General features: G+C 34.5%; 1 protein-coding gene across 1 annotated transcript; it reads left to right on the top strand.

The window, feature by feature from the left end:
• The first annotated feature begins 3,208 nt into the window (after positions 1-3,208).
• Positions 3,209-15,359, top strand: LOC132560403 (TPR repeat-containing protein DDB_G0287407-like). The gene is made up of 12 exons (XM_060225070.1): positions 3,209-3,478; positions 4,008-4,184; positions 6,449-6,586; positions 7,274-7,312; positions 7,919-8,111; positions 8,844-8,993; positions 9,404-9,636; positions 11,388-11,543; positions 11,882-11,986; positions 14,048-14,115; positions 14,822-14,906; positions 15,270-15,359. Exons 1-12 carry the CDS (start codon positions 3,209-3,211, stop codon positions 15,357-15,359), a joined length of 1,704 nt encoding a protein of 567 aa, XP_060081053.1.
• Positions 15,360-15,485: the final 126 nt, after the last annotated feature.

Here is a 15,485-nt window from a genome sequence, read left to right as displayed (position 1 = left end):
CCAGAACACAGACGCTCGTCGGCGAGATGATGCTTAAGTGATAGGAAGACACGGACATGGGGGATAACTTGAAACCAACCCAGAGAACACGTTAAATGCACAGACCAACAGTGTAAACTCTCGTTCACTAGATCAGTTCTGTTATTTAGTATTTACTGGATCAGGCATGGTGGTTAACGTTCATTTCTCTATATGCAACCTAGCATTCGTACTCTATAGACTATCAAGTCTTCATGTTAAAGGTTACCCAAGACAACAAGGCTGCAACAAGTTAGCTTTCAATAGCAAGATTGCAAGTTATAGTGTTTGTTACACTCATGTTCACAAGTCGGCAAGATAATATCCAAAAGACCAAATCATAGCGTTCTCATATCAGTTTTGCCAACTATCGTTCACCACACCGTTTCTGTATTGAAAACTCGACATTCTCTAAATCAAGCTCGCAGTCAAATTGGTAAACTTGTGTTCACTACCACAATGCTTAAAGCTATAGCAGTTGCCAGATCAATGTTCCATTAAAGCTTTCATCAGACCAATACTGCAAGCTACCGTCCACCAAATTTCTTTAGGCTAGAGTATAGCACCAAATCATTTTAAAGCGTTCGGTAGACCATGGAGGTCTGTGGGGACTGCCATTCAAAGCTACGTATCATTCAGTAATAGGCAGTCTGTAGGCTGGTAAAGCACTCGCTCACGTGGGCAAGCAGACTTCAATGGGTACGACCTATCCGAGCACTTCCGGTTTTCCTTTTTTGAATTAACTATGGAGTTTTAGATGGACAGATGAAAAATTATTTGTACGGTTTGCGGTGTAAAAAAGGTTAACTAAGAAATATGAATTATTCGAAAAAATAAGACCAAACCATAACAACTGAAATATATACCCTTCAAAAAACGTGTACAATGGTTTTGTTTATAAAAATACTACATGGAAATACCACACCCGTTCTGACGATGATTCTGTGTCTTGTCTGAGCATGATGCTAAACAGACACGCAGTCGAATTTTCGAAATAAATACTCTCCATTTTCAAGTGAGCGAATTTGAAGTTGTATCTATGGATATTGTTTTGCAAAATTGAAAAAGCCTTATAGAATTTTGTAGCTTAAAAGCTAACGAAATACGAATCTTTATGAGTCCGAAACCAGTTACATAATGCACCGAAATACAATATCCAACAATTATGTTTTGTTTCACTAGGAAAATGGTGCATCCTCGCTTCTGTTTTTGATTTACATTTTTTTTTAAAATTTCTCTGTTACTAATGTAATTGTTATATACTTTATAACTATATCTAAATGTTAGGATGTGTTTCTCATAAACAAAATGCTATACCTGTACATCTCAGTCGGGACCAGTGATTTCAGGAAAAAATGCAAATTAATTGTTTCCTGTTACAGATAATTCCAAAATTGTATTCTTGTTTAGACATAAACTGTATTTTTTATTCAAATTCATGATCGGTACAGGCTCTAATCACACGTGTGCAAATTAAAGATATAAGAAATGTGCACTCAGAAATCACTGAACCCTGCATAGTTATGCCGGGGGATTTATATTGCCTCATATGGTGCGTATTCATCACTGCAGACAACACTTGAAGATCGGGTACTTGAAGCATTAGAGAGTGGCAGAAACCTCTATCACCCTTTCTCTTTATCTTGTTTTTTTATCCATGATCTCTATCTTGTATTGTTAAAATATTTTAAGCGGTTTCATATTTCAATATACGCCCAGTGTATGTAACGATGTATAGTAATTATTACACTACGGAATCTGCAGTGGTGCCTCAAATAACCAGCTCCAAACGGATATAATGACACGTTCACAAACAAGAGCATGGTTATTAATCAAAGGTTGTGAATTACATTGTTAGTTGTCGACATCTTGTATGGAAATCGTGATATCGGGATCAAGTAATTGAATTAAGATTCAAACGTGACATGTGAGCAGCATAGGGTTGAGATGCAGGAAGGTTTCTATCTCGAAAGGGAAAATTCACAATCGCAGATCTAAATAACCACTCTTAATATATTTATATATTATCATCATTACAGTTGGTTGGAAAGCTGTCCCTGTATGTTTTATTTTGTAGGAAATTATCGATGTAAACGGCTGATAAAAGAATTCAGATAAAAATATCAGTAGCCGATCTAAACAAATTTTCAACAAAGGATATATTCCTGTGAAGTAAGTGATATCATTAGGTATAAGAAATTACAAAATTTCTTCAACTGTGGAGCTAAATCTCTTCCTTTCCCTCATCCTCTAGATAAAGTATTCTTCGATCACTTTGGATTTAAGCATAGTCGCGTCTGAAGTTTCGAAATTCAGGTCTTTAACATCACTGTTTCAGCAGTACTCAGTTTCTCGGAGTGGCAATGAGTGATATTTTAAAAATAATATTCAGAATTAAATCCTTGCTAAAATTGGTTCTGTCATGTTGAGGTGGACAGTGTGGGTTTTTCTTTTTTCAGAATAACGTTTTTACATTGTGTTGGAGATTACTGGGCAGTCTCGAATCTGTGTCTACACACAAAATACGTGCATTACAGGAAATGAAATTTCCATAGTCTTTATATTTGGTCATGTTTCAAGGCGTTTCAAGTTGGAATTTACTGAAATTAAAGTAGTTAGTTACCTTGTTAGCGTTGTTTGATTTAAAGACAGGCGTTCAGAAATAAATTTCTTCTATAGAATTGCAGTGTTAGGTTCGAATTAAAAGTATTTCTTGCATTTTGAGGTGGTAAACATGGCAATCACATGTCAGAAATCAAGGGATTTTTTTTTATTTCAACAATTTTTAATCCTTGATTTTTAATGTAATTGTTATGTAGTTCATAAATATGTATATATATATAAACATGTAGGGGTGTATTTTTCCTAACATATCTACTTTACCTGCATATCTCAACCATGACCAGTAATTTCAGGAAAAATGCAAAATGCCGAACATATGGCTAAAGGGACATAACTCTAACAAAATTAATTTGACTCGCTTCAAGTGCTACTCAGTTGGTTGTATTAGACGCGAGAATATTTTGTTTACGTTCGCTGTTATTTGTTAAAATTATGTGATCGGTTGGTAAGGTATCGATGTCCTAACATCTCATACGTCTAATGTACGCATGTAGAAGTAAACATTGATACTCGACTTGGAAAAATTAGGTACAGGTATTTATATATGTAAATTAGAAAAACTTTGATCATGACAAATTACCAGAAAAAGCTTAAAGATCCGAGCACCTTGCGGATCTTCTTCTCGTCTCCGTTTGGAGGGATGGAGGAGGAGAGAGAAGAGCTAACACGACGCTACTTCCCCCACATTAACCATATTTGTAACTCCCGAGGTGTCCAGTTCGTGGCTGTCGACATGAGATGGGGTATCACATCGGAGGCTTCGGCCAGCGCACAGGTCATCAATATATGTCTCAAGGAGCTCGACAGATCGGACATGTTCATCGGGTTCTTTGGACAGGCAAGTATCGATACTGTACACTTCTACATATACAAAAGTACTTATATAGTGTATTGATCTTTGTATGTGACATCTGTCGATAAATGAATGATAAACATTAACAGGAAGGTGACAAACTATATTAGATTATGCTTCTTTCAATAGTACCAAATATGTAATGGGAAAGAGTTTCTCCCTCCTGGACTGGAACGATAGTGAAACCACCTTGGGGACAGCACAAAAATGGACTTAACAGCAAGGTGGTCTTAACTTTGCGGTAGTTTTTAAAAGAGTTTCCACAGCGCTTAAAGTGACCCCCCTCCTCTTAAAGCAAATACTTTACTGCTCTATTATAGGGAAGTTCTCGCTAACTAAGATTTATTCACGTGATATATACATGTATGTATAAGTTGACCTACAGTGTGTATACACTACACTTCTAAGGTACAAGTATATTATGCATCGTGCACTACTATCTAGATGTATTACACATTTTTTAGCATGTGAAATATACATGTAGATTCTAAATATAGTTTGTTTTTACAAACAGAGGTATGGATGGCATGGATCTGATGACAGTGCCCTCCAGGAAAACTTTGACAATGCAGCTAATACTTATCCATGGGTGTCCTCTGTCCGTGACAAAAGCGTGACTGAGTTGGAGTTTCTACACGGACACCTCAACAATCCAGGGGCCCTGCCAGCATACATCTGTTTTAGAGACGAGGTACTAAGGATTTGCAGATTGTACATTACCATATTTATTTGGCAACAAGCACATCCCTGGTAATAAGCCCAACATGCCGACTACAGTTTTATAAGAAATACCATTAATACTTTATCTTAATCCTGTAATAAGCCCATTCATTGACGCTGAATTACAATTATTGTAATTTGTAGACCCCCCCCTAGATTATTGAATGCTTTTAGTACTGAATTTCTTTACTGACTCAAAGATAGGGGATGCGCTTATTATTATTAAGGATATTATAAGATTATTTGTTGGTTATTATTCTTAAAATAATAGGTTGTAACTCCTTAACACAAAATTAGAGATAACATGTTTAAAGGTTAGCACCTCCCTAACCCCTCCTGCTCAGGCTCATTACAGGAAGAAATGGGAACATCTTACAAGATATTTTGATTTTTATGACTGTATAGTGCATAATTTTCTCTCCTATGTTATTTTCACTTTTGTACCATTATATATGAATTTGTGTCATAATCATATCACCCTATAAAGATTATATAAAAGGGTTATATAAGTATAGCAAATTTTCATCCCCATCTTGAATTTGCCAGTTCCTTTCAAGGGCAAAAAGGGTGAAAATTAAAGGGGGCAAAATATCCTGATACACATATTGTCAATAATTAAAATAACATGTGTGGGAAATCTGTATAAACTAAATAGCATTGCATCATTACTTCAAATGGTGAAATTATTTGTTATTTGCATTTAAGATTGGATTTAAGAAGCAGTTTCATTGTTGATATATAAATATCACTTTAATACTGATATCTGAAGTAAACAGAGACATACTGTTAATCATTTAGATTTTCAGAATACTGTTTGTCGTGAACTCTTAAGGATGTACACTGCAGTCCTCTGAGAAATTTAAAACAATATTTTTTTCTGATGATGTTTTTGTGAAAGGTTTGATTTTAGAAAGCAGATTAAAAGCAAAAAAATAAATATGTTGCTGCACTACTTTGTCCGGTACAGGCATCAGAATATGTGTAACAGGAAATAATTCATGTTCTTATTTTTTTTCCTGAATAACAGATGTTCACTGTTATTTTACAGGCAATAAATAATTTTTTGTCTTTCATTACAAGGTAAAGATATAATACTTGGATATTAAGAGAAAAATAATGTGAAGTTTTCATTTGATATAACAAGCTATAAACTGCATAGCCACCAAAAAAATGAAAATGATATAAATTCTTTATCTGAACATATTCTAGTGCGGAACATTGTTGTAGACTTAATGTAAGGATGGAGAAATTTTTGAGGATACTTTTCACAATGAAAACAGAAAAGGTCTCTGTGCTTTAATTTTTGAAATTTTCACCCAAATAGCCATTTTTTCTAGGATCAAGAAACAAGCTGAAATACTTTCAAAAGAAGTAGTCCACAAGGTATATTTCTTCTAAATGTCATAGAAATTGCCCTTTTAATAACTTTAACAGTTTTTTTGGCCTTTAGACATTCATCAGCATAAATAGTTACAACATATAATAATACAACAGTGAGTGATTACAGTGATACAGACATATTATGGAGGATGGACAATAGAACACTTATAAATAACAAAATGAATAAGACCACTAAAGTCCAAGATATTATGCTGGAATTAATTCTTCTGATCAATTGTCAGAGGAATACATCCTTAAGAATGCTGATCTAAAATGACTTAAAATTTATGATGATAAGCTATTATAGACCAAGATTCTTCAAGATTCCAATATCAGTAAGTGAAGCAACATAGATGCCATTCAGTCTTATTTTTTCGTACAAATAATCACAAGGGATTTAAATTTGCTGTTGATTCTCCTGGCATAGAAATGGGAAAATAAAACCCACTCGAAGTGATTAACATTAAATAATTTTATATGAAAAATGCTGTTTTATTTGGATTTCTAGCCATTTGCTTTATCATCTGATATCTAGATAAAGGAATATGCATACTATTTATGTCTGTTTTCATTAAGTTTAATATATTTTCATTTGATAATAAACACTCCTGAATATTCATAGAGGTCACTCAAATACTGTAAGCTGGAAATTGCTCAATTGCAAAAAATTGTAATTTCCCTTGTTTTTTTTTCCATAAGCACATTGATACAATATATGTATATATAACCGGGGCAAGCATCAAAATAACACTCATACCATTGCATTCATTGTCTTATGAAACACATTTTCTCTGGTAGTGCCTGTATATATGATTGGTTGCAGCATTAATATCTATATATAAACTTATTTAATAGGCTTATGATGCTAAAATCTGTGAGGAGGCAAAGAAGAAAGGAGACAAGAAGATGGTGTTTAAATACTCTCCAGAGAGTGACCAATCTGTTGCGATGTTAGATGACCTGAAACGCAGGTGTATGGATACAGAAAGTTTGGTAATACATTATCAATAGTAGAAATTTATACATATATCTTACAGAATTTCCTGTTTTAGAAGTCCCAAAATTTCTGTTGACTTCTGATTTCAAAATATGTGTTTGTGATATTAGTTTAGACTCTCTACATTTTGAGGAAAGATAAGTTGACTTTGGAATTTTCAAGTGTCAAATACAGGGTCTACAACTTATTTGAGTTTGTCAGATGAAGTAATTTTTAATTGATACTTTGGCATGCTCATGATTTCAAAAAACAAAATGTTTGGATTAAATAATTTTTTTATTAACTTTGATCAGAATTAGAAAAAGTAAATAAGTTATTGGAAGCTAAACTACGGGTAATCTTTAAACAAAAGCATTTCAATATCATCACACAACAAATGTAATAACTATATAATTTGATTGAAAGGCCTTTTTAATTGGTGACTGACAAGACACTTTTTCTGCCTTGATTTGAAATAAGTCCTACCAGATATTTGTAGGTTGGGTAATTATTTTACATTAAAATAATTTGATAATTCTATTTTGTTTTGAAGTGTTTTAATATATTATCAAAATAGACCTACAACAAAGTCATATGAAAATTATCTGTTTCAATTGCAATCATTATGCATATTAAATCAAATTATGTTTAAATTTATCATTGTATGTGTATTCTGAATTTTGTTTTTTTTTGTTTTATTTCAGACCTTGGGTGTCAACTTGTGTTACAAAAATCCCAAAGAGGTAACTTTACTTCTTAATCAGTTTAGGAATCAGGCTAAGAACATGACCATTAGAAATCCATTTATCAGCAATTAAAAAGTTACGCAAGATTTCATTAATCCTGTATGTCTGTGATGTTATGGTGAGATAGTGCAGTGGTAACACACTCACTTTTCACCAATTGCTAGTTGACCAGGGTTTGATTTCCCACGCAAAGTCACCTGCCTGGCAAGGTGGATTTTCCCTGGGTACTCAATATCCTCTCACATTACAACCCCTTACATGTTCGACCTGGGCCAACAGAGTGACGAATGTAGACTGTAGGCTTGTTTTGTTTCAAAATAAATAATGTTTATCTATATTTATAACCTGGGCTAGCACATTTCGTCTGACTCATATTAATTCCTGAATCAAGCCATTAAGAAAAACACACACTACCTTCTACCTAGCTATATATGTTTCATTGAGGGAAACCTTGGGGCCTTTACTTTACTTGGGCTGAAAATTTTTAACAAATTTTGAATCTGTATTTTGACTGTTGATTAAAACTGAGAAACTAAAGAAAAACTTGAACATTTTTTAAAGGAATACTTGATTGTGTAATTTCATTTATTTTTTATTACCAAGGGTGCAGAGCTCATGTTTAATGCCATTCACAAACACCTGACGAAGTATCTGATGATCAGCAGTGTACATGTGGTACAGGAAGATCGACGCATGCTGGCAAAGTCCCTCCACAGTGCCTTCCTTGCTAACAAGGTCAAGCTGTATGAGGGCGGGGACCATTATATCACACAGCTTACCCAAAATGTTGATGCAGGTAATCTGATTGATACAAATAACATGTCAAATTCAGATTATAACAGGGACTGTAAAATCATGAATTTTTGTGGAAATTTTATTTTCACTGATTTTGTAGGTAATCTTTAGATTCATAAACTGTTCTGCTCACAAAAAAGGCAATTAACATTAATTTAAGTAAAATTTATGAGTACTGATTATCCACTAAATCAAATGCCGATGAATAATAATGGTTTTGATAAACCATGAAAATCAAGTCCCACAAAAAGAAATGATTTTGCTTTAATTTATGTATTATAACATAGAACAGGGATCTGAGATATGACTGGGAACCTCTGACTAAAATATATGTAACAGTTTTCTATATTTTGATTAAAATATGGTAAATGTTGAATTTAGTCTTATGTCTTACATCTAGAATGTAAAAGTTGTGTTCATCAAACCACACATGAAGTTGAAGATAAGAGGTGTATGGTTTGACAATCCCCATGCATGGCAGTGTGTGTTTCTCGGGAAGCTGAAAAGCAGACTGACCTGTACTGTCTATGTTGTGACCCTGGGCAAGACATTTTACCCTAATTGCTCCGGGTGGACTGCAAGGGGCCTCCAGTATGTTGTTCAATAACGTACCTACTAGCTTCTACAGGAAAATTCTGCCTCAAAATCACCCTGGCTGTTGATGGGTTGATAAATCCAGCTCACAAACAAATCCTAAATTTGACATATATATAGATATTTTTATCCTATTTAGAAGATCCTGTTCCCTACCTGATCACTGGACCTGCTGGCTGTGGTAAATCAGCCCTGATATGTAACTGGATCCATAGATTGATGAAGAATCCTGCCTACAGCCATTGTTGTGTTGTACACCACTTTGTAGGATGTGCCAGGGACAGTGGGAGTAAGTTTGACAGCATGTACATCCAACATTAATTTATCATATCACCTTTGTTAACTCGCCATCTCTGTTTAATACCGTAGTTTGCTGTGTAGAAAGACCACCTGTGTATAAAGACCACATGTGCAGAAAGACCATCTCAATATTTCAGCAATATCTGTAACATTACCCAGTACATAAAATCATTTTCAAGATGACCTCTTCTGCGTACAACATTATCTGTAATTGTACCTTGTGTATTAAGACCACCCATATATAAGGGCCACATCAACTGAACAATGTGTTTAACAATATCATATGTATAAAAATCACCTGTATATGATGACCACCTCAACAGAACAATATCTTTATAATTATACCCCTGTATATTACAACAACCTGCATATAATGGCCACCTCTGTATGTATATCCAGGGATTCAGAATATCTTAACAAGGGTAACAGAAGAGTTGGAAGAAAAATATAACGAGCTGAAAGGAATTGAGGGTAACAGCCAAGTTGAGTCACAGAAAGCAGATTATGATGAAGTGCGGGAGCTGATGAGGAAATTGTCTGTTGTCCTGGAAAAGCTAACATCACTTGGTAAACAACCGGTGGTAGTCATTGATGGTCTGGGCAATGTGAAGAAGTCTTCCAAAGCTGAAAAGGTAAAACTCTTCTTTCTGTAATAGTTTTCTCTCTTTGTCAGCATATGAAAACATTATGAATCCATGCCTGATAATAAACCCGTCTATAAGTGTGGTCATTTCATCATCAGAAATTCCAACAGAAACCTCATCATTGATAGGCAAGTAGCATGTTGATGTGTTATCAATGCTACTGAAGAATAGCCACTTATGAACAGTGGGGAAACCTTTGACAACCTTTCTCAAGTTTTTAGGAAATGTAGATGTTTTAAAATTGAGGATAAATGTTTATGACACTGAAAGTGCCTTCTGATTATGAAAAAGCTTCAAGCAGCATGTACAGACACCTTCAACAACAACATCTTTCTTCTTAGCTGGACATTTCAGGAAAACACTTCCTAAATCAGCTACAGTGTTGTCCTGTAATAAGCCCACCCCCTGACTTTCAGTCAGAGAATATATGTTGGAACCTGTGCTTAATGTAGGCTTAATACTGTGAAATGATCAGTCATGATTAGATCCCTTGAAACATAGTCAGAAAACACAAAAAGAGGGCTTTTCCGGGCTATAACTTCGAAACCGTTCAATTCAACTTCACAAAACTTCCTATATATATTAAGTTAGTGCCCTAGTTGTGCCTTTTGCTAATGGCGACATTTCACTATATATATTTTTTTCTGTTACCATGGAAACATAGTCAGAAAACACCAAAAGAGGGCTTTTCCGGGCTATAACTTCGAAACCGTTCAATTCAACTTCACAAAACTTCCTATATATATTAAGTTGGTGCCCTAGTTGTGCCTTTTGCTAATGGCGACATTTCACTATTTATATTTTTTTCTGTTACCATGGAAACATGGTCAGAAAACACCAAAAGAGGGCTTTTCCGGGCTATAACTTTGAAACCGTTCAATTCAACTTCACAAAACTTTCTGTATATATTAAGTCATTGCCCTAGTTGTGCCTTTTGCTATTGTCGACATTTCACTTTTTATATTTTTTTTTCTGTTACCATGGAAACATAGTCAGAAAACACCAAAAGAGGGCTTTTCTGGGCTATTACTTCGAAACCATTCAATTCAACTTCACAAAACTTTCTGTATATATTAAATCATTGCCCTAGTTGTGCCTTTTGCTATTGTCGACATTTCACTTTATATATTTTTTTTTCTGTTTCCATGGAAACATAGTCAGATAACACAAAAAGAGGCTTTTCCAGGCTATATCTTCCAAACCGTTCCACTCAACTTCACAAAACTTTCTGCACATATTAACTTAGTGCCATAGTTGAACCTTTTGCTATTAACAACATTTCATTTTTTATGATATTTTTTCAGTTTTTGCAAAAATATAGTTAAAAACCTCAAAAGAAGGCTTTTTCTGAGATACAACTTCAAGGCATTGTGTGATCATTATCATTATTATTACATGTTTTACATCTCTTACATAGTAAATCTTTTGTTGCCTGAAGATAGCTGTTATGCCTGAAAACGTTACTGAAACACATTTGTTGTGTTGATTCTATATTTTCAATTATATCTCTATATATATATCTATAATGTTGAAGTTGAGGAGATGTGAGTTTATTATTTTCTACTAGTGCTTTCACTGTAATAGACCTTCACGTGCAAAGTACTGATACATAAGTGTGTGAAGTCTCAAATTATTAAAGTGCTATATATAGCATATTTGGGTTCCATACCAACACCTGTGCGCGGGGGATAATGCCTTGCTTTGCGGCATCTTGTTTTCAATTGTTTTTTCTTTTCCAGACGGTATATTGGTTGCCAGAATTTCCAAAGCAATCTGTACTAGTAGTTTCCACCAGAAAGACAGATGAAGATATCGTCAAGGAATTGGAAAGTCGCAACTTTAGTGTGATAGACTTACCTCCCCAAAATCTGGAAAATCGGCGTTTAATCTGTGTGGTACGCTCACAAAGTTAGCTGATATTTTGAAACCCTTTCTGGGAAACACCCTGTTGAAAGTGAAATGGAGAGATCTCATCTCAAGGGGGGACTTTAGTGGGCGAAACTGAGCCTTGCTTAGTATTCTCAAACTAAACAATCTTTCCCTCTGCCAAACATATAGCAGAATAAATAGTAGTTTTCTACCAAGGCAGTAGTGATAGGCATAGCCTAAAAGCAATTAAAAAACATGGAACTGGTTTCTGAAGCAAAATTTTGATAACTAAAGATCATTGCCAATTTTTCTATTTTGTTTTGTAACTTTGTTCTTCATGTAGAAATTTCTTACTATTTCGCAGAAAACACTACAGAAAGCTGGAAAGCAGCTGTCTCCAGCCCAGATTGACAAAGTTGTACATGCTAATCAGACAGAGATTGCCCTGTTTTTGACAATTGCTCTTAATGTAAGTATATATGATTTACCTGAAGTCAAAATAAAAAATCTGTGTTTAGTGATACTGTTGTACATATGACAGCAATGGTGGTAAAATTGATGATGGAAAGTTTGTTTGCAGAAAAGGTGGTTTTATTAGAAGAGTGGTTACTGAAGATAATTATTTTTGTTTGAAGGGTCACAGGTCACTCAAGATAATTTTTTGTTTGAAGGGTCACAGGTCACTCAAGATAATTATTTTTGTTTGAATGGTCACAGGTCACTCAAGATAATTGTTTTTTGTTTAAAGGGTCACAGGTCACTCAAGATAATTGTTTTTTGTTTAAAGGGTCACAGGTCACTCAAGATAATTGTTTTTTGTTTAAAGGGTCACAGGTCACTCAAGATAATTGTTTTTTGTTTAAAGGGTCACAGGTCACTCAAGATAGTTGTTTTTGTTTGAAGGGTTACAGGTCACTCAAGATAATTGTTTTTTGTTTAAAGGGTCACAGGTCACTCAAGATAATTGTTTTTTGTTTAAAGGGTCACAGGTCACTCAAGATAATTGTTTTTTGTTTAAAGGGTCACAGGTCACTCAAGATAATTGTTTTTTGTTTAAAGGGTCACAGGTCACTCAAGATAGTTGTTTTTGTTTGAAGGGTCACAGGTCACTCAAGATAATTGTTTTTTGTTTAAAGGGTCACAGGTCACTCAAGATAATTGTTTTTGTTTGAAGGGTTACAGGTCGCTCAAGATAAAGTTTTAAGTTTCAAGAGTGGTCACTAATGATAGCATTTTTTGTTTGAAGGGTGATTACTCTGGATAAAGTTTTTTATTTGAAGGGTGGTCATTCAAGATAAAGTTATAAGTTGGTTACTCAACCAGTCTGTGCTGACATGATTGTGTCCTTGAACAAGACACTTTACCTTAGTTTCTTTGAATGGTATGTGACGAGTCTCCCATATGTTGTTCAGTGAGGGTAGCCACCAGCTTATGCAAGGAGACCCTGCCTCAAAATAACCAAGGCTGTTAACTGGATGATAAACCCAACAATTTTATAGCAATTGCACTAGAGACATGATGTTCCACAAAAATTTTCAGGAGAGCATATAGTTGTCTGTCATTATGTCTGTCCTTTCTTGTCCGTAACAGGTTAATGAACTTTGATGGATACATCAGTCATACTTTGGTGATGCATGGTGTGCAACTCTTTTGTTACAGTTTTATTGCTCGTTGATAAAATTTTATATTCACCACTCTATGGCATTTCCACTGTATTACATTAATAATAATAGTTGCGTGTTATAACCTCGTAACTGCCAGCTGGCCTGTGAATTCAACAGTTATGTAAACAAATTGAGATTACCTCCCCATGTACAGTTATCTTAAGAAATAACAGTTGTGTATAATTTTAATGTGTATGCAATTGTAGAAAACATAGCTTTTTTGCATTTAATAAACAACTTGTATATTAAAATAAAAAAGTAACGCTAACTTTATTCTTCAATATCAAATGTGAAAATAGCGGTGTGCTCCAAGAAAATAAAAGAATGTACTATTGTTTACAAAAGAAAATTGAATTTAACATTGTAATTTGTGTTGCCCTCTTTTTCAAGTTTATTGAATATTATTATTACATTGATAATTTTTGGTGTGTATTTTATCATTCAGTGCATTATTGTTTTTATGCGGAAGTACACAGTAGGTCTGTTAACAGGTTTCATAGCCGTCAAGCTGGAAAATATGAATTATTTTTATAAATAAATAGAGAAATTAGATTTAAAACCACGAGTGACAAATATTAGCATTGAACTGCTTGGACAAGTTGTAGTTGGGTTGTTGGGTTAAGGTCAAGGTCACTGCTACTAGAAGAAAATCATTATCAGTGCTCTAGTATCTTCATTCCTTGAAGGAGTTCGAGTTTCAAGATCACTGAGTCGCAGTTTCTATTTTAAGAAAATTGTTGTGAGTGCTGTAGCTTTTGGGGGAAGGTAGGGGAGATGTTTTGCCTCAGGAAGACTCAGATTTTTTTTCTTTTTCTTTTTTATTCTTTATTTTTATGTGAAGCAATGTAAATGTTAATTTTCTACAGGAGCTAGTGTCATTTGGTTACTTCCGTCTCTTGGACAAGAAGATAGATTCCCTTATTTCATGCCAAAGGTGAGAGAAACAGCATGTAGAATTTACTCATAAATAATTGATCGAATTAAGAAGCAATGTTGCAAGTTGCAACTGTCCTCCAATGCAAATACAGGGCGAGGCTTCAGAGTTAAAAAAGTACATTTTTCTCCTGTAAAACATATATATGTGGTACAACAAAATCAAAATTTATTGGAAACAGTTTAAGGACAGTTAATCTCTAAATTATCTCCGCTTTGTAAAGAAGACCTCAGATGGTGAGTGGAATATCCCTCTGTGTTGACTTGTAGGTATGTTTATATAAAGAATGACAATCATGGGTAGACTCAGGCTAACAATCTTTATACAGTTGTCCACTTACGGTAAAATCATGTTTTCCTTGGGTGCAATTTTTGTGATTTTTCAATACAATTCTGTTCCATGAAGTCTGGATTTTGTGGATAAATATAGATCAATTAATCTACTCATATTTATTTTGATATTTCATGGACATGTGAATTCTTGGATTATAAGAGTACCCATGAAATCAACAAAAATAAAACACTCACGAAAATGACCATTTCACAGTATATACACAGGTGGTATAATATTTTATCTATTGATTAATAAGCTCACCACTTGACTTGAATATCAGTAAAAAGTAATGTGTTGGCTGCTTGAGCTTATGACTGAATGTTTATTTCTATAAAGTAAAAATAAACCTGATTTGAATGCTGATTGGTTATAGTGTCCACGATTTATTTGGGAATGTCCTACAGAGGCTGGAGGAAGACTACAATGTGTCGGAACATGAGGGAAACCTTGTGGAGCAGGTAATATATATTGTAGTAGTAGTAGTAGGGTCTGTTTACAACCTCTGGGGATGGGACTGATGGATCAGGTAACACAGGTCTGTAGTAGTAGTAGGGTCTGTTTACAACCTCTGGGGAGGGGACTGATGGATCAGGTAACACAGGTCTGTAGTAGTAGTAGGGTCTGTTTACAACCTCTGGGGAGGGGACTGATGGATCAGGTAACACAGGTCTGTAGTAGTATGTAGTAGTAATTGTAGGGTCTGTTCACAAACTCTGAGGGAGGGTACTGTTGGAGCTGATGACATAGGGATTTAGTAATGTATACTTAGAACTCTAGGAGGATGTGATTGAGGGTGTATCATTGAACTTTTGATTTGATAGAAAATGATTAAAAGTAAAAAAGCTGTCAAAATTTCAAAACCAGCATCTAATATTAAAGTTGATGTGTATAAGTTTTTATCTACATACTAAGTTCTCAGTACTTGTGAAAAGTAGCAGCTCCTTGAGTTGGATTTTCTGGTTGTATTCTAAGCTGCTTTTTCGATGTCCCATGAACACTGTACTGATCTTTCTTATGTTTGCTTAATGTATTCAATG

This window comes from Ylistrum balloti, unplaced genomic scaffold (assembly GCF_031769215.1).
Source record: "Ylistrum balloti isolate Yb309-2 unplaced genomic scaffold, AGI_CSIRO_Ybal_v1 Utg371058, whole genome shotgun sequence".
In the NCBI taxonomy this organism is placed as follows: Eukaryota; Metazoa; Mollusca; class Bivalvia; order Pectinida; family Pectinidae; genus Ylistrum; species Ylistrum balloti.
The sequence above is the reverse complement of the archived record's forward strand: the minus strand, read 5'-3'. Positions and strand labels throughout refer to the sequence as shown.

Coding starts and splice junctions, on each gene's coding strand:
- LOC132560403 (XM_060225070.1), top strand. CDS start 3,209: ATGACAAATTACCAGAAAAAGCTTAAAGATCCGAGCACCTTGCGGATC. Junction 7,313..7,918: donor GTTACAAAAATCCCAAAGAG/GTAACTTTACTT, acceptor TTTATTACCAAG/GGTGCAGAGCTCATGTTTAA. Junction 8,112..8,843: donor TACCCAAAATGTTGATGCAG/GTAATCTGATTG, acceptor TATCCTATTTAG/AAGATCCTGTTCCCTACCTG.